The sequence below is a fragment of the Rhipicephalus sanguineus genome, chromosome 11 (assembly GCF_013339695.2).
Source record: "Rhipicephalus sanguineus isolate Rsan-2018 chromosome 11, BIME_Rsan_1.4, whole genome shotgun sequence".
NCBI lineage: Eukaryota > Metazoa > Arthropoda > Arachnida > Ixodida > Ixodidae > Rhipicephalus > Rhipicephalus sanguineus.
In genome coordinates this window covers 132133642-132154037 of record NC_051186.1, presented here as the reverse complement: position 1 = coordinate 132154037, position 20396 = coordinate 132133642, and the positions used below count along the sequence as shown (strand labels likewise).

Here is a 20396-nt window from a genome sequence, read left to right as displayed (position 1 = left end):
TCACCACCCGCCATTAGCGTTCATCATACAGTCGCGTCGCGCAATACCAATGTTGCTGTACGTCAAGCTAACGCAATGGTCGCGAGCAGACCATGAGCTTGGCAAGTAAACCATGCCCTACACGACATGCATGTCATGATTGTCATGTTACCACATGTCATTTACGTTCGTCGTACAGTCACGTCACGCAATACCAGTTTTGGGGCATACCAAGCTAGCGAAACGGCCGCGAGCGCACCATGAGCGTGACATGCAAACAATGCATAACATGACATGCATGTCATGATTTTCATGTTACCACCTGTGATTTATGTACTTCATACAGTAACGTCATGCAATACCAAATTTGGTACATGTCAAGATAACGAAACGGCCGCAAGCACACCAACACCGTAGCATGTAATGCCGTTCGTGACACGCATATAATGATTTTCATGTTATGACCTGCGATTTATGTTCGTCATAGTCATGTTATGCCATACCAATTTTGGTATACATCCGATTAACGAAACGGCCAGGAGAGCACAAAGTCATAGGCGGGTGGGTGGGTGGGTGGTGGGTAGGTAGGTAGGTAGGTAGGTAGGTAGGTAGGTAGGTAGGTAGGTAGGTAGGTAGGTAGGTAGGTAGGTATGCTCAAAGTCGCCGAAGTTCGCTAAGAAATGTTTCGCATTTAAAAAAATTGGCCGCGTATCTGCGTGCTTCGCTGCAAATGTCGTCTAAAGACGATAGAAGAGGCGCTGCGTGAGATATGGACGCCATCTGGCAATACGTCGGGAAACATGAATGCTATGTTGCGGGCTGGTAGTCCCGGCGCAGTGGCAGGCGAAGACTGGTGGTGACCAACGCGACCGGCGGGGACGCCGGCCAGCCCGAACACGCGGTTCGGCGCGATGCGCCGAAGGAGAAGAAACGTCCGCTCTCAACGAGTACTCTCCACAAACTCTCTTATTTACACGTCGCCTAGGTAAAACAGGAATGCCAGAGCGGCGCCCCCTGTCATTTGTACAATGCAATACTGAACCGAAACCGAAACACAACATGAGCTTGTGCAGAGGGCACGGAGGAAGACAAGTTTCAGCGCAGTCGCATTTTCAGCGCAACTTAAGAAACTAGGGTGTTTAACAGTGCCTATCTATGCATTTTCTATTAAAGGAACACACCACCTAATACTTACCTAATGATGTTGCGCCTCAGATATGCGTAATATTTACTTTTTATCGACAACGTTCACAAGTATGAACAGCCATACCAGTTCAAGATGGGTGGGCGGTAAGCAAGTGGTTCAACTTTGGCCGGGTGGCTGAATCGAGTGACGTGCCGACAAACAGAAAGACAGACAGACCAAAATTTCTGCGTTTAAGTTCACCAAGAAAGACTATCGTCTTTAAAAACGAACAGTGCGTGAAGCTAGATTCCAACAACGCAATAAAGCTCTGAAAGAAGCGACTGTGAGTTACGAAAACCAGCGAGATCCCCCCCTCCCCCCCCCCCTATCTGACTATTATCAGCAACGTGATATAGTTGGCGATGAATGCGGAAGCCTACCTATCTGAACGGCTGCATCTGCGTCTAAAGTTGGTATAGACAAGTCAGTTATTGTACTGACATGGCGTTAAATCAATGCGTTGCTATTATAACAGCGGACAACCAACATTAGCCAGCATTAGACATCGTATGCGGCCGATATTGGTGTTACAGCCAGCCAGTTAGTGCTATCAGTTTGCGAGTTATGGTACAGCTAAAGTTCGGTCAGAATTTGTCTCATTCACAGTGTTGTCTCATTGTCGGATATCACGGTGCCCCGTTGCCTGAAGCTGGTTGCAGACATATGCGGCCGCTACGGCCGGGAATCACACACACACACACACACACACACACACACACACACACACACACACACACACACACACACACACACACACACACACACACACACACACACACACACACACACACACACACACACACACACACACACACACACACACACACACACACACACACACACACACACACACACACACACACACACACACACACACACACACACACACACACACACACCACACACACACACAAAGAGCTCCAGTCGCACAGGAAGATGCGAGGCGAAATCCGGCAACATGGCTGTGCGCGGCTGTTCCCCAACTGTCGGTTCCACCCGACCGCGCTTCGCTGCGGCGCTCAGTCTTGGCTCAGCGGCCGTCCGAGATGGAGGTATGTCTGACGCCCTGTCTTTTTAGAATGAATACTTACCAACTAGCTCAGCTCTCTGTTACTCTAAGCTTCATTTCTGGTACTCTGAGCCCTTTTCCGTGTTCTCCTACTTATCTGAACAATTCTGTCTCTTTGGCTTCTTTAATTGCTATTTGCTTGGCCGTGCTAGAACTTTTTCATGGTTTTTTAAGAATAGAGTTTGCCCAATTGAAGTTCAACTTTTGTGCGGCTTTCTGCAACCATCTACCGGACATGCCAGGAGGATATGTGCCATATTGACCGCGGAATCATGGCGTCAAGTGAGATTTTACCAGGAATGCCTCAAGGTCCGTTGCTCGACTTCGCGTGACGATCGCCGCCAGAAGCAGATGTACGCCAACTGGATGAGGGTAGCTAACCAGCATGCGGAATTCATATGGAGGGTAAAAGTTCGAGAACTTAAACCATGTAAGAGGAAGATTATTTCTGCTGTTTCACCGCAAAATAACTTGCTAGTTCCTTGGAGGAGCTGCCTTAGATGATAGTCACTGCAAAACCCTAGCCTTAGGTCCTAAATACTGTTTTAAGCCGAACCTGAAACCAATAGACGTTTTAAGTTTGCCGCGTACAATCACTAGACTTGTTCCTGAAGAAGAGCGTTCCCACTGCATTTCAGACTGCGTTGCTAGCATAAAGGGTTCTAATATGCATCTCAAGTGTTCTGATCCTATCCAGCCTTTGGTTAATTACTGTGTCGAGAAGAAACTCAGGCCAGTAATTTCAGATAAGGAAGGGTATTTTGTAATTATGCCGAACAGTTTGTTCTCAGAAAAAGCATTAACAGCCATAGAAAAGAATTTTAGGACGGTAAAACTTAAGCCATCGGTAGTTAGGCAACGTGCTGTCGACCTTTTGTTAAGACATAATCTTGAGAGAATAGCTTGTAATGTCAAGAAGGCTAAATCACTTACTTTAGAATTGTTTTTTTCAGCCAAGACACATAAGAACGAGATCCCATTTCGAGCAATCGTTTCAGAGCAAGGCACCTGGCAAGTCGCTGTATCTAGTTATTTGCAGAACTGCTTAACCTCTTTTGAGTTTTTCAGACCCTTTTCGTATGCGTAATTCTCAGGCGCTAGTTCAGTTCCTCTCAGAGGAGAACCCCGGCTGTTGTAAAGCATTTAGTATGGATATTGAAGACCTGTATTATTCTTTGCCGCATGAGGACTTGTTAAATTGTGTTAATGAGTGTATTAACGAACAAGCGCACCAGACGGTTTTCACCGATAAATGTGGTGTTTCTACTGGGGCATTTCTAGAAATCCTTTCCATGCATTTAAAGTCGACACTTGTAGGTTGGAAGGAAGGCGTTTATGTGCAGAAATCATGGATATGTATTGGTTCTAAAGTTGCTCCGGTTCTTAGTGATTTATACCTTAGCAAGATTGACAATCTTTTGGAAGGCGCCTTAGGTAATTCGGTTATTAAGGTTTTTCGTTATGTGGACGATTACTTGATACTTTGTAGTGGTGAGGACTTTGAAAAGGTGGTAACTTCCGTGAGCAAAAAATTTGAATTAAATGGAGGTGGGCTGAGCTTTACTAAAGAGGTGCCTCAGAATAATGGAATACAATTTCTAGACGTTTCCTTAACGTTCCAGAAGAACCATGTGCGCTGGCAGTATTCTCCTAGATGTTCGAAACCGCTGTTAAATTTTTCGTCGAAGCACTCGAAGGTTGTAAAAAACGGCATCGCCATGTCTTGCCTTAAATCAGCCTTCACCAAGTCGTGTGAGAACAAAATGCGCACAGGTTACGCGTCTTTTAGAGGTAGGGTATCCTCGTGATGCAGTGGCCACGGTCGCTGAACGTTTAAAGAAGTCTATTGTGTTAAGTCCGAGCATGGTTGCAGAAAGCGATAGGAAGAAACGTGTCGTAGGTATACCGTACATTCATTGCGTATCTCACAGGCTAAAGAAAGTAGGAAGTAGATACGGCGTTAATGTTGTTTTCACGGCTGCCAATAAGCTAGGTAAGATTTGTGCCGCTGTGCAGAGGAAGAATGAGCGAGTAAAATACAAGAAGCGGACCGATATTTGTTTCGTAAAACACACCAACAAATTCACTGATTGCCGTACGAGTGTGGTGTATAAGGTCCCTTTCAGCTGCGGCCGCTTCTACGTAGGACAAACGGGCCGATGCATTAACCAGAGATTATTGGAACATAAGAGATCGCTAACAGGAGGCTCACCTTCTAATCTATCTTTACATTGTCGAGATTGTAAATGCACGCCAAAATTCGATGAATGCGCAGTGTTGTACCGCCATAGAAATGAAGAAACGCGCCTGATGATTGAAGCATGGCATATAGAGAATAGTGGCGGCGTTTGTGGTGTCCTGACTTGTTTCTTGTGTCCGTGTTTGCACGCCCTGTCTTTTTAGAATGAATACTTACCAACTAGCTCAGCTCTCTGTTATTCTAAGCTAGAAAATTTTTTTTTTATTTTAATCTTTCCTATTTCTCGCGATAGCGGTTACGCACACCAGCGGCGGCGGCGGCGGCGGCGTGTAACTACGGCGCCAAAGTCGGCTCTTGTTGTGATCTCATAATAGCTTTCGCTGTAACATATAAGGGCCTCAACACCATCATTCTCACAAGAGCCATGGCCGAGAGCACAGTGGCTGCTTACCAATGGGTAGCCAGCGCTGCCCAGGTGGCGCGCCTAAAATGTACAAGCTGCGCCGCCCTGGCGAGCTAGCTGAGAAACATCCAGTAATACAGAGCCGCCGCGAGGCGTGCGACTGGTACGACGGCACGTTTCAACGTGCCCTCACATACCTCGTGGCACGTTCAAACGCATGCTGAACGTCATTCGACACTACCGCGGCTTTTGCTCGATGTGCGTCGTTTTGTTGGTACTTTTGAACGCGCAAGACTAGCGAAGATCGGGACACTTCGCTGCACTGTGGCGCAGCGGGCGAGCAGCGATGCCACCGATTATTATCCGCTGCGGTTTCAGTGATGTGATGTGTGCGGACGGGTACCTTCGCGATAGTGTGCTGTCGAAAGGACGGAAGCTGCCCAATGCGAAGTATGTCTGTGGCGTGGAAGGAGCTGTTTTTCGCAGAGACAGCGATTGTGACCTTTCGGCGAAGTGTCAAGCGCCGTAGGACGTAAACTTACAGGTAAGTGTGTTCAAACTGCGCTAGCAAGCTCGACGGTTGTAGCGAGTGAGAGAGACGTCAGGCGGCCGACGTGGCCGTGCCGTTCTCGCTACTTTATTCGCAGGCCAAGCAGAGCGGCAGCGGCTGCCGGCGTCCAGTCCCCCGGAGCGTGAGCACGTTCTTAACTCCTCGCGCCTCGAGCGCTAGGCATGGCTGCGCGAGAGACGCGGCGCGGTGTTTGTAAAATGACGATGATGATGAATGGCGATGATGATGACGCTACAGATTACTCCCCCCCCGCAGAAATGAAGCCGAAATGAAAACAAAACGATGGGGGCGTATATACAAGAATTTTGCTATCGCGGGACAAGAGGGTCCGTGAGAAGTCCAGGTCGTGAACGTGCAAGGACCTTCGGGAACCGGTAAGTCTCTGGCGGGCGGCTCTGGGAGAAACGTAGCGGACGAAGAACCGGGCGAAAGTACGCTGTGCTCGTACTCAGGTGGGTCCCACGGCGACTTGATGGGGCTTTTCGGTAGCGCACCGGTTGTCGCGAGTGAGCACGGCTGAGAGAGGTGCCCGCAGATGCAGTTGAGGGCGGGTGCAGATGTCGTTGCAATCGTCGGCGCAGCGTTGACCACTGGGTCATATGACGGGGGGCACGTCGACGCAAGTGCGTATCGGTCACATGACGACGCATGAAGGGATGTCTCCGCAACGCATAGATACCCTTGAGGGAGATGGCTGCACCGCGTGGTAGCGTAGAAGGGCGGGTGTGAAGCTTCTGCTGTGTTTGGCGTCGAGCGCGGTGGCTTCGTCGACGTAAAGTCGCGTGCGGTAGACATGTGTGCCGGTGGGCGTCGTTGCCGTTGCGACCAGTGCGCCTGCGTAGCGGTCACTTGTCGGGTGGATGGTGTCCTGCGTCAAGGGCTCCGCAGGAAGCCTGTGGTGAAGCTGAGCAGGCGGGGTCTCTGCTGCAGGTTCGGACGGCGAACCTGTGCTTGTTGAAGCCCCTACGGTGGTCGGCTCACGAGGGCTGGTGCGCAGGTCGGCATGCTGGATGTCTGCCTCTGTGGCTGGCGTGGCATATGCGGTCAGCCCTGGCGTATGCTGACCAGGCACTTCGTCCTCAGGCGCATCAGTCACAGTCGCAGCGTCTCGGAAGTTCGGCCCTCGGTGGTTAGGGGCTGGGACTTCGGCTGCGAGAGACTGCGAGGGCGAGGCTGGTCGCTGCTGGCAAGATGCGCACAGTGTCGAGGTCGATGGAAAAACGGGTTCGTCGGACATCATCGCTGGCGATGCCTCCGCAATTGGGGGTCGTATAGCGGGCGTGACGATGTCCCTGTCTATGGCAGACTCCAGGGCGTGCGGCGAGGTAGCCGTCATGGAGCCTGACGTGGCAGAAGTGTCATGGGCCATGGAGGTCGGGGAAGATGTGCAGATGGCCGGCAACTCTGAAGGACCGTGGGCCGAGGCTGTCGAAAAAACAGACCGCTCAGTGGAGTGGCCGATAGCAGCAGGAACCTCCTGTACGTCGTCGGGCGGGTGGTCGGGCGCGGGAATCGATGCGCTGGTGGCCGGACGTGAGGTCGGAGGAGTCGTAGCCGGGGAAGTGAAGTCTTGGTCAAGGGAAGGCTCCGGGCCGATTGGTCCCGCTCCCTGCGACGGAGGGGAAATCTGCAACTCGCGGCTCCCTGGAAGCGGGCGATAGGTTTGTCCGTAGCAGGCGAGCACTGCAGCGCAGAGGTCGTCGTAGGGCCGCGGGCTGGAGGACGACTTGGCGGCTAGATGACACAGCTCAACCGGGAGGGCGTTCAGCAGGACAGCGTGCATCATCGGCTGTGCCTTGATGCCATTCACCGCGAGAATGGCATCGAGCCGCATAAACCACGCTCGGGGGTAGATCGGGTGAAAAGGCGGAACTGTAGGGCAGAGTTGCGGAAGCATGGCAGCGGGCCGCTCGGCGAAGGACGTGGTTGTCCGGGGTCACCAATTGTAGCGAGTGAGAGAGACGTCAGGCGGCCGACGTGGCCGTGCCGTTCTCGTTGTGCGCCCGCTTTCAAATAACTTAGTGCCTCAGGCAGCACTGAGAACATTCAGCCCAGTGAGTGACAGCTGTTTTTAGCGAGCATGTCAAATTTACGTAATCTGCAGTTACAGCTCGTACTATATTACAGAAGCTGTTTCGCAGCAATACTTTACGGTGTTTTTAACGGCTTGCATGTGCCCACAAAATGCTCGTATCGCATTCTTAAAAAAAAAAAAAGACATTTTTGAAGCTGACGGTGAAGCGTGAAATAAATGTAAAAAGTACGGTGTAAAGAGGAGATCAGCGGTGTTAGCGGAAATACAAACATGTCGCAGGTCTCGTGTTTGCTTTAACGACGTCGACTCGCCATCGTCTGCAGACCGTTTGCAAACTTTGCGCCCTCGTCTAAGCCTGATACTTAGAAAAAAAATGCCTTTGAGGAACGTAGTGGTAATTGACTTCGTGTTGGTTCCGAGTTTGACATGCAGTGTGTGATCGGCAATGGAACATGCGTAGACAACACGGTTTTTCTAGAGGTCATGAATTTGTAACCGGTCTAGAGCTGTGTCTAGGTATTGACCAGCGCTTGGGGAACCAGCGCTGGAGTTTCCGCGGACAGGGTGCGCCGCCCTGCTGGGCACGGCCGGAAACACTCGGGCATACAAATACGAGCGGCTGCTAACGTGAAGCATGCCGCCGTGCGCGATCATCAAACGAGGGAAAAGAAGGGTCGAGACCGGCGGTATTGTATTCACAAATGTCACAATCAAAAATGTCTTTAGTAACTGAAAAAAAAAATAGTCTAGAGCATAGTTGACACCCTTCGGCTTTGCTTTCCACCGATGCACATGGGTTGGCGCTCTGGAAAACATCACATATCTTTTATTTGAAACTGGCCTTGAAAAAGTTAAAGCACATGACAGCTTAGGTTGCGTAAGGATCGCGCCGTACATTACACATACCGTATTTACTCGATTGTAACATGACCACCATTGTAACGCCGGGGTGACATTTCATTATGTCCAGGAAGAAATAAATAGAATTTCGGTATTCGATTGTAACGCGAGTGTCGACTTTAGGTTGCAAAAATCTAGAAAAAAACTCGCGTTGCATTCAAGTAAAACGGTATTATACGTCAATACCTAGACACAGCTCTAGACCGGTTACAAATTCATGACCTCTAGAAAAACCGTGTTGTCTACGCATGTTCCATTGCTGATCACACACTGCATGTCAAACTCGGAACCAACACGAAGTCAATTACCACTACGTTCCTCAAAGGCATTTTTTTCTAAGTATCAGGCTTAGACGAGGGCGCAAAGTTTGCAAACGGTCTGCAGACGATGGCGAGTCGACGTCGTTAAAGCAAACACGAGACCTGCGACATGTTTGTATTTCCGCTAACACCGCTGATCTCCTCTTTACACCGTACTTTTTACATTTATTTCACGCTTCACCGTCAGCTTCAAAAATGTTTTTTTTTTTTTTTAAGAATGCGATACGAGCATTTTGTGGGCACATGCAAGCCGTTAAAAACACCGTAAAGTATTGCTGCGAAACAGCTTCTGTAATATAGTACGAGCTGTAACTGCAGATTACGTAAATTTGACATGCTCGCTAAAAACAGCTGTCACTCACTGGGCTGAATGTTCTCAGTGCTGCCTGAGGCACTAAGTTATTTCAAAGCGGGCGCACAACGAGCACAATGCATACACCGTCGAGCTTGCTAGCGCAGTTTGAACACACTTACCTGTAAGTTTACGTCCTACGGCGCTTGACACTTCGCCGAAAGGTCACAATCGCTGTCTCTGCGAAAAACAGCTCCTTCCACGCCACAGACATACTTCGCATTGGGCAGCTTCCGTCCTTTCGACAGCACACTATCGCGAAGGTACCCGTCCGCACACATCACATCACTGAAACCGCAGCGGATAATAATCGGTGGCATCGCTGCTCGCCCGCTGCGCCACAGTGCAGCGAAGTGTCCCGATCTTCGCTAGTCTTGCGCGTTCAAAAGTACCAACAAAACGACGCACATCGAGCAAAAGCCGCGGTAGTGTCGAATGACGTTCAGCATGCGTTTGAACGTGCCACGAGGTATGTGAGGGCACGTTGAAACGTGCCGTCGTACCAGTCGCACGCCTCGTGGCGGCTCTGTATTACTGGATGTTTCTCAGCTAGCTCGCCAGGGCGGCGCAGCTTGTACATTTTAGGCGCGCCACCTGGGCAGCGCAAAGAATAAAAGATACCGCTGGCACCCATCGCCCAGGTTGACGCCGTCGCATCATCATGAAAAGCGAGGTTCAAGGCAAAGAACCTTACCCGCTGTTAGAGGTGCTAGTGCTTGGTTGATGATGATAGCCAGTAAGAACGTCCGACGTTCCTAGAATTTTTCTCTCATTTGATTTTTTCCCATTTCGCGCGATAGTGGTTACGGACACCGGCGGCGGCGGACAACTACCCCACTGCCTTTGTGACCTGATAACAGCTTTCGCTGTAAAACAGCACACGTATGCTCGAAGTACTCTTCCGTCAGGAATACTCGCCAGCTATTATTGATGACGCGATCTAAAAACGCCAGGCCTGCACGGAAAGCGCAGCACAGTCACAGCGAAAGCTGGAAGAGCGGCATTTCTAGAGCCCGCTATAAACTCTCTTGTGGCCACTAATACAAGTACATTAGCAACGTACCCACTACGCCACAAATCATAATTTTTGGGAAGTTGGGAAGCACCCACAACGACATTATTCGTTATTCTGCGGAGAAGCGAGGTACCATCTGTGAGGCATTATGTGCACTTTGTTATTGCGGTGGTTGATGACGATGAAGAATTATGGCTGAGCCCTTTGTAATGGGTTGGAAGCTTTAAACGACCCACTAGTTACGTAATTCATATTGTGTGACGCCCGGTCGTTATTGAACTGTCCCACCACGCTTTATAACATACGTTAACCGGTGAAACGGAGAGCGAGAGAGAGAGAAGGAATTAACTTTATTGAGAGCCTCAGGAAATTTATCATGGGAGCCTTATGGGCTTCCTTGGCAACCAATAGAAGTGCACTTGCCAGGAACCCACTACGCTATAAATCATAATTTTTGTGAAGTAGGGAAGCAGCCCCTATGCAATTTTTCGTCATTCTGCGGAGAACCGTGGTACTCGCTAAACACCTGTAAGGCATTATGTGCACTTTGTTGATGCTGTGGCTCAGTGATGACGATGAAGAATTATCGCAGAGGCCTTTGTAATGGGTTGGAAGCATTCAACAACCCACTCGTTGCGCAATTCGCATTGTGTGACGCCTGGTTACAGAATTCGCGTTTGTGCGACGCTTGGTGCTTATTTTACTCTTCTACCACGCTATATTGCATGTGTTAATGTGGTTCCTTCCCGACATGAAGCCTGTATAGAACCTTTTTGAAAAACAGTTTCAAGCACCGGCATGGCTCAGAGGTTGAATACTGGGCTCCCACGCAGAGGGCCCAGGTTCGAACCTCGTTCCATCCTGGAAATTTTTTCGTATTCCCTTTTTTTTCTTATTTCGTGCGATAGTGGTTACGGACACCGGCGGCGGCGGCGGCGGACAACTACGGCGCCAAAAACGGCCGTTGAAATGATCTCATAACAGCTTTCGCTGTAAAAAGCGGAAAAACTAGACTGCCAGAGTCTACAACACCGACAAAAAGATGGCGATCAGCAGCGCAAGAAAAATCGTGTATTAACTTTCACAAACGACCCACCGATCTTGAAAAAAAAAAAAAAAAAACACTAACATATTGGAACAGAGCAAGCGACTATCCAAAATTTTCACTTCCCCTCCGTGTGTGGTTTACAGGCGGCCAAGAAGTATCAGGGATCATTTAATAAATTCAAAAATGGGTACAAAGCCCCAAATCGGGTGTCGCCCTTGCGGAAAAGGAAGATTGAAAATATGCAAACACATGCAGACAACAACCATGGCGGAAAGCACACACTCAAATTTTAAGCACAGAATAAGTGGTGCACTCGACTGCGACTCGAGCAACGTCACATACCTTTTGGAATGTGGGGTATGTAACATGCAATACATGGGCCAGACAGACACGCCTTTTAGAATTAGGTTCAACAACCATCGGTCACATGTACGTTCCCTGCCCGGCCTTGCGCTTGCTAAGCACATCGCATTGAAAGATCACAGCTTCGACGATATCAGGGTTACACTCTTGGAAAACAATTTTACCTTATCTACAAATTCAACACTATAAAAAACGGAATAAACGAACACCCAGGCACCCCCTCGCCATTACGATAATTAAAATGCGCAAACGTCACTCTCTCTAATCGGTCGCCGGCACCTTGGCGCCCATCGCGAGAATAATATTGTTCCAATGATGCCGCTCCTTGGCGTCTATCTAGGATTGATTTTGCCACTTCAAGCACAGATAAGTGGTCCCGGACGCCGTACAGTAATGGTACTGTACTCTGTCATTACACTAACAAGCTTTTGCTCGGTCTTTTTCCTTTACACCCCTCGTCCTTTCAGTACAAGAGCCAATGCATACGATGAATATTGACGGCGGGGACACATTACCGGCTCCTTCAGATCTTGTAGCCCCGCCAACACGTAAAAGCATGCACAGAAAGCCCCAGCCCTTACCCCACCAATTCATTTTTCTCCCAGTTGAACACAGTAAACGTCGAGGATGGACGTTAAAAAAGCCGCCCCTGGCCCTACACCGGAAGGTGCAATACTAGACGCGTGGGTTCAGTGGGGGCGTGGAGTCTGCATTGTTGTCAAAATAGAGCCCCGCTTCTTAAGCTACCTAACACAATGTTCGCGTTAAGCAAAATCGTTCTGACCGACCCTCTTGACATCCTGTTCCTTTTTATTTCTTCTTTCTTAAGTTCCTCTTTCCCTTCCTTTTCGTCCTTTCCCCTCTTCTCTTGTTACGTCTTGGAGGAGGAGGAGAAGACTTTATTATAGAAATACTTTACTAAGTATGTACCAACCAGCCCAATTCAAGATGCTAAGACTTTATTACAGGTATATACAAGTGCGACGTGGTCCGGAGGGGGCCAACCCTCACCACCACTAGGCGGGCTCCTCATTACGGTAATCCATTGGCGACCGCCGCGACTCGAGCTCGGTCGACCAGGGCCTTCTGGCTCGCCAGGTCGGAACAGCCGAGCAGGGCTGCCTCCCAGCCCTCGCGGGTGGGGCTTGGTTTTGGGGCGAGCTTCGGGGTTGACTGGCATGCCCGCGCCACGTGGAAGATGTCCGAAGACGTTCTCCGCACAGTGCGGGCATTTTCCTCTACACGAAGGATCAAAATGTTTTAAAACTGCCGGGCACAGCTGTGCTTTGGTGTAAAGGCTGAGGAGCCCGCGTTCCTCCGCCTCTGTAAGGCCCTTACAGGGTTTACAGCACGAATTACTGAAGAAGACGGGGTTGGAAACGTCGACAAAAGAAACAGTTGTTTTGTGAAGGCGCGTCTAGTTTTACACTTGCGGCAACCTAAGTTACTCTTCCGCATTTAGGAAAGTAGATAAGGGCTCGTTTTTCTTTGTTAGACACAATATTAATGAGAACTAACAGACAACAATGCCAAGGAAAGTAGAGGGGGTGTTATTTCTAGTAATTAGAATATAAATGTGAAGAAAGTAAAGTGGACGAAGAGATAACTTGCCGCCGGCAGGGACCGAACCTGCGACCTTCGAATAACGCGTCCGATGCTCTACCACTGAGCTTTTAAGCTCCGCATTTAAATATATATATATACAGTGCTGGGCAGTATCGAAGATACTTGTATCTTAGATACTGTCTTAGATACACTTTGGGTATCTTGTATCTGTATCGCGATACGTCTCGAACGACGAGTATCTGTATCTGTATTTCCGATACATTCGATAATGTATCGTGTATTTTAAGATACAAGATACTTCTATCGCAACACAGCCGTGCGAAACAATAATCGCTGGCCAAACTCCGCTTCTCAAGCTGGTACTGGTGCCACTAAACGATCTGAATAAGTCTAAGGGCAGTGACGTTATTTTGACGCCAGAGTCGTCCAGCGAGGGTAGAAGATCAGGAAGACAAGCACGCGGACGTCTACGCCCAGCCCACGTACCTTTTGTTTTCTCGATTTCTTTTCTTTTTAGTTGCTCCAATGCCGCTACACTTGCTCATAACCACTGTCCTGCGCCGCGTACTCCACTGCGTGCGGCGTCTATCGCGCAAATTCTGATGTTGTTACAGTGTCGTTATTGCAGATTCTTTTGCGTCTTGATCCGTAACGAAATGTGGTTGCTTTGCGTCGCGTGGATTTTACATATTAGCGATTTAAAAGATCTCGAGGATATAAGTTTGACTTGCATGCAATGAATTAACTTATATGCAAATAAGATTCTAACAACTTTAGCACCACAGGTACTGATGCTAGATCTAATAGAGCAAGCGTTTACCTAACAGAAAATATCTTGGCGTATGGTATTTTTCACTTCCATCAGCATTTATTCAAAGAATTTATGAAATCATAATTTGATTATTAGCACAAGTGCTTTCTTAGCTGTAATTTTGCGTCACATACATTACCTAGGTCTCTGCACTGTTTTTCCGGTCTGGTCACTGCAGTATGTCTTTTGTAACGCGCTCCCAAAAAAAGATTGCTGCTTTATTCTTCTAACTGTCTGTTTTATTTCTACTACTGTTTACACATTTACACGTTGCCAAGGCGATTTTGAAAACAAATATATTATTATGTGGGCATGCCTTGAGTATACAGTACAAAATATTCTACTTACCGCTTAAGAAAATAGCGAAATTGAGTTTGCATTATAAAAATGGAAGAGCCATCTTAAAGATGTTAGGAAGGGGATTCGAGAAACGTTGTTTTACTGAATGCTCCGTTTTACTCATGAGCGTCCCAACGAGCCGTTTCAGGCAATTTTCCATAGGCACTGAATTTCACATTGTCTCAACCAAGCCCTTAGCCGGGGGGGGGGGGGGGGGCGGCTAAGGGCTTGGCTGGGGGGGGAGTGGCCCGGGCCACTCCCCCCCACCCCCCGAATTTTTGGTGAAGTAGGCGGTTATACCAAAAATAAATAATGAACATAGGTGTTTTTCTCAAATAGTCAAGGTTTTCAGCAAGTGCCCCCCCCCCCCCCCCCCGAAAAAATTTTTGGCTACGGGCCTGGTCTCAACAGGTAAGTTGACGATACTTCGTGATCATAGCTGTTAAGGGCGCCGTCTGTATCGTGTTTCTGTACTCATTCAATGTGAATGTTTGATAAACAACCACCTCTCTATTTTACTTATATTTGTTTTCCGGTTTAAGGCCTTCTTAAATATTTTTCTTATTACTAATCGCTACGTAAAGGGAGCTTTAAGCGGCAATAGCGCGAATAGCGGCGGTGTCCTGCGATGCTTCGTGCAGCTACGCAATACGTCTGAGACATTTATGTGTTGCACATGTTCTCTCGTTCAAGAAAAATTGCTAAAAAATTGCACGTGAATGAGTATATCAACAAAGAATCCCTTACGCCAGCAGCTAGTAGAACATGGAAATTCATTGCAGGTTTACGTCATCTACATATACAACAGGGGTCTCAAACTCAGCTTATAGCCGGCGGGCCGCAGTCGCGAAATTTAGCTCCAAAGGCCCGGGGACAGTGAAGATGGTGGGGTCGCAGAGAGTTCGAACAAAATGACGTTTGAAAGGAGGCCTTTGACATATCTCATATATAGGTCATTTCTGAAGGGCATTTTGAGTCCGGATTCCAGAAACAACGATACGGATGTACATAACGAGTGAAATCTGGACGCGGATTGAAATATAGAGTTTTTGTTCCACGGTTATGTTTCAGCACATGGTGAGCACGTGTTCCTCACGAAAGAAATGCCAGTCATGTCTGTGTAGCTCACTAACATACTTATTTAGAAAACAAAAACAAATGGAACGGAGACGGTCATATGTGCCGGCCGGGCCGCTAGCTCGCAAGCCCCGTATACACCATGCGTTCCCCGCGCCACTATACCTGTCCGGATATACGGTATTGTGCAAACAGTCTTTTACGGACAAGGTAAAAGTCCACACCGGTATTTGCGCCGTCGTGCGAAGGCTTCTTATTGACGTTATTGTGATCACATGGCAACCCGCTAGCTGGTCGGCAAGTTGAGCAGCGACTCCCATCAATTACAAAAATGACAAGCAAGAACCGCTGTCAGCGAAGTGTATAAAGAGTTGTCCTGTGAACAAGCTAAAACAAGCTCCAATAAATTGTTTTGGAAGGAAACTAATGTACTTTGAGCAAGAAGGGCAAAATTTTTGAGATACTAACAGACATTTCATGCAAGTGAAACTAAATAGGTCACAGTTCAGAAATATTCAAGGAGACATCTTTGTGTATAGGCGTTTGCTGCTACATTGTATGGATCTATAATAACAAATTTGAGAATGTATCGAAGTATCTTAAGATACAATTGCCAAGTATCGTATCGGATACAATTAGTGCGGCAGTATCTTGTATCTGTATCTCCAATACTTTTTGCCGGAGTATCTTGTATCGTATCGCGATGCAATTTCAAAGTATATTTGCCCAGCCCTGTATATACATATATATATATATGTGTGTGTGTGTGTGTGTGTGTGCGTGCGTGCGTGCGTGCGTGTGTGTGTGTGTGTGTGTGTGTGTGCGTGTGTGTGTGTGTGTGTGTGTGTGTGTGTGTGTGTGTGTGTGTGTGTGTGTGTGTGTGTGTGTGTGTGTGTGCGTGCGCGCGCGCCAACGCAATACCGTAGCCGCTCGCTAACCGACCATGACGAGCTTATATATACGCATGTAAGTAAGAGAATGCAGTAACACGTTCAATGAATACTCGATCAGAGATAGCCACATTTATTTAACCGCTCTTTTTTTAAACTCCGCTATAATGAGAATCAATAAAGGGCGCGCATCTACAGCGTTGACGGACAGAGAATTAAACGCAATTAGCGTACATGCACGGGCGCCTGTACTTCGTCTGCACGCATGTAGTATACGTGTACGTGGCGAACGACTGCATCTCCGAATGGGGCCCGTTAAGCGGATGACGGTCCATCACGGTAGCAAAGCGCCATCCTGAACGCATTACTAGAACATAGATCAATGTGGTAGAGAAGCGGTCGGGGGGGGGGGGGGGGGGGGGCGTGCATATTGTCACATGGTTGTGACGGCGAAGGACGCAAAACCCAAGCCGGTAAAGATGAAACTTTTTTTATTAGGCGAACTTGTGCCCAGGAAAAGAAAGCGTCAATGTACAGGGTGATTCTTTTAGAGCTGACCTATTTCGTTAGGATGTAGTTTTATTACAAATTATGCAATTTTAATACGGTTCGCGAGAAAACATTCAGGAATGAGAAATACTTATTTCCCGTTTTTTCATGTGCATCTGCGAAAAAAAAAAATCTATATGAAATAACGAAAACCGCGAAATGCTATGCAAGGAGGGATGGCTAGTCCGGCGCAGCGTTCGCGTCAGCCGCGGAAAAGTTGGCGACGCCAGGTTCATCACGTGACGTTGACGCGAAAACCGAGCCGCGCCTCGTCGCCTTGACGCCCGGCCTCCCTCTCGTACGGAATTTTGCGGGATGTCGCGGTTTTCGTTACTTCTTATTCTTTTTTTTTCTTTCGGCGTTGCATATTAAATAAAACGGGACGGGCCATTAAATTCTCGTCCTTCCTGAGTCTTTTTCCGCAAACCGCATTGAAATCGGATAATTCGCAGCAACTCTACAGCCCAATGAAATGGGTCCGTTTTAAAAAGATCACCCTGTACGAGCAACACTCGCTGCACAATGATAACGCCGAGCACGGTCACCGGTCGTCGACTAATCTGATCGTCGTGGAAACACGTCGTCCTTTGTACACGAGCGGTCCAACTCGCGTTAGCCCTAAAATAAACTCGGCTGCACACTCGTCGCGTGCGCAGTCTTATCGGAACAGTCTAGAACTATCGCGAAGCTTCCCCAGACATTAAAGACGCCGAGCGGTGGCGACAGTTCTCGTGGGTGAAGCCCGATCACGTAAAACTGAAGAAATGAGCGCGCGCGGCCTTATGACGAAAATGAACGGCAGAGTTCCGAGTTCCTATGAATTATGGATGGAACAGCAGGGTGTGGATCGAAAGCCCGCGTAAAATTTGGTCGACAAACGCGACGTTTCCAATAGCCAGTGCTTCTTAGTGCAAAGATGCGCGTTCAATGTCATCTATTGATGATCCTTGTCGGTGAACCCTCCAAAACGGAGCGGCTAATAGTAGCACCCTGTAGGCTGTCTGAGATAATCTGGCGTTATTTCACCTTACGCAGTCTAGCATTCTGGCTCTCTCTCTCTTATTTATTGATTATTAAATACGATCCTTTAATTAGAGCTGTAACGACTTCTGTTCAATATAAATCTTTTACCCGATTTTTTTTTCACCAATACTCGAAACGGATTGTATCTCAGCCGTCGACCAGTTCACCATTGTCCAGCGCCACCAGCAATACGACCACTGCACATATGTTAATACCAGCACATTACAATGGCCTCACATACTATTTCGTGTTCACTTCGTCTGTACAAAATGCTGCTGCTTTCGAGTTGTACGCTTTTGTTCCTTCTTGTTTCGATGTTATTACAACAGCTTGTTAAAACGTTTTCGTTCGCACAGCGCATTGGCCTCCCTCTTTTGCATGCAACGCAGCGTACCACGAGTTCCCCCCGGACCTGTTCTCCCACGAGGCCCGTGCCAGGGGCGGCGTGGTGGTGCACATCCTGGTGGTCCTCTACATGTTCTACGCGCTGGCCGTGGTCTGCGACGACTACTTCATCGCCTCCCTCGAGGAATGCTGCGCCGTGAGTGGGCGGCTATCTATCGATTCCTTACAACGCATACGCGCTGCAGGAGATCGGGCATCTCGTCCTGTCGCGTATGCAGTCGCGGACGAATGAAAAGCGAAGAAGTTACAAAGCGCAATAGATTTAGCGAAAGATCGCGGGCGCCTGCTCATGTGGTTGCCAAAGATGCCGAAATCATGCTGACACTATGCGCAACTGGCGTTTTACTTGATCCTAACTTAAATTCCTATTTAAACTGTCGATGGCTGTAAGAACACCAATGCCTGTTACGTATATGCACTTTTATGTAGGCCACGAAGTGTTCTGCACCGCGCCGGCGATAGCCCCCTTGCGTATGTAACAACATTAATCCAATACGCCCTTCAAAGCAGCACGTCTGTCTACGCGAAGGATCGCGGCGTGTCGACAGAATTGGTGCTGTCGCCACGTCACGATTGGCACCACGGACTGACGTTGTACAGTCCTATAACTGCGTTCCACTTTTAGTTGCTCCTCACGTGACCCTGCATGACGACTGACGTAACAACACCGCCGCGCATCTATCTATACATTGTCCAATCAATCCACTAATGGCACGCAGCGACTGAACCTGTCGGAGGACGTGGCCGGAGCGACCTTCATGGCAGCGGGCAGCTCGGCGCCCGAGCTATTCACCGCCATCTTAGGTGAGTACCCGAACGGATACCTCACTCTGAGTCATTTTCCAAAGCCATTACTTCACGTAATGGTCCGGGACACGAAGTCCGATGCACGCGGGGACAAATGGGGGTGATTTGAGCGCACTGTTGTGGTCAGCTTTTCACGTAATCAAACGCAACGATCACGTAATGTGTAGGTCAGATCACCGATGGTCGGTAGATAAAGCAACGGAACAGGTAACAAGGGATAGGTGAAGTGACGAAATTAAGAAGTTTGCATGCAAGATAAAGTGACACACGACATGTTAGATTGGAGATAACCGCCTTTGTCTTGCATGACGGTGACTGACGATGCAGGCGTCCTCATCGCAAAGGGGGACGTGGGCACCGGCACCATCGTCGGCTCGGCGGTGTTCAACGTGCTCTTCGTCATCGGACTGTGCGGACTGTGCTCCGGAAAGGTGATCTCTTCCTCGTTCTAATGCCGAGCGCGCCTCTATATGGGAAGCGAACTGCGGTCTCAGAGGCAGTTTCTGGGACAGCATTAAAGGGAAAAAAATTGCCGCGGTTGAAGCATGCTGCTGCTACTGCTTACCGAGCAGTAGCAGCAGCATGTCGTCGCGGCGGTGTCCCGCGCGGCACGATGTCCACGTTTCTCTTCGCATTGCCGGCGCGGGAGTCACGTGACAGGAGTTGAGGTAGTACCCAGGCGCGCGCGCCGGCTCAATTGAGGCGAAATCCAAAAACAACGGTGTACTTAGGTTTAGGTACACACGTTAAGAACCCCGAGTGTCCAGAAAAAACACAGAAAGGACTCCCTCACTATAAGGCTTGCCTCGTAGTTTCTCGCACTGGAGACCCCACGAGTTGCTATGATAAATTATTCGCGAGTGCACTCTTTGCAGAAGAATCTGGAGATGGCGCCACGGCCAATATATGCACAGGACACTGTTCGCATACGCGGAAGGAACACACGCAGGTGTGCACGCTTCACGCAATTAGATCTAACACTATGTGCGTAACTCTCGTGTGTCGCAAAAATATGGCGCAACTACAACCACGAAGGCGTCCGCGCACGCCTCTGAATCGAATTATACCACCGAAGAGAGCGATGCGTTTTTATTCTAGGCTGAGCGGCGCCATCCGCGGCGTGCGACCACTCGCGCTCTCGACAAAAACGCGTGCGGCAGCCGCGGTGGTTCAGTATAGTTGCTCGGCTGATGAGGGCGTTATTGAGGCGAAAGCCTTAGATGCCTCACCAAACGCGAAAACTGACCGTCGGCGTCAGCACGAGTGATGCAAAAAAATCATCACGTGATGACGTCGTCATGACGTCACAGACCGCCAAGACTTGCGACGTCCCATGACGTGGCGTCACGTGATGAAGTCATCACACGACACCGTCGCTTCGGCAAGGGTGGGCCGATCCCGGAGGCAGTGCAAGACAAGGTGAGGTGCACAAAGGTTTCGGAGGAGCGAGGATCACTGAATACGTCGACTGAGAAGAACAAGAAGGTG

The 20396-nt window shown here is 48.8% G+C and overlaps 1 protein-coding gene across 1 annotated transcript in view; it reads left to right on the top strand.

The window, feature by feature from the left end:
• The window catches only part of LOC119374497 (sodium/potassium/calcium exchanger 4), a 113365-nt gene that overhangs the window by 57622 nt on the left and 35347 nt on the right, over positions 1 to 20396 (top strand). The window contains exons 3-5 of the mRNA XM_037644609.2: positions 18086 to 18237; positions 18821 to 18905; positions 19236 to 19339. Of these exons, the coding sequence (XP_037500537.1) occupies positions 18086 to 18237; positions 18821 to 18905; positions 19236 to 19339 (341 nt within the window). The remainder of the gene's footprint in view (positions 1 to 18085; positions 18238 to 18820; positions 18906 to 19235; positions 19340 to 20396) is intronic.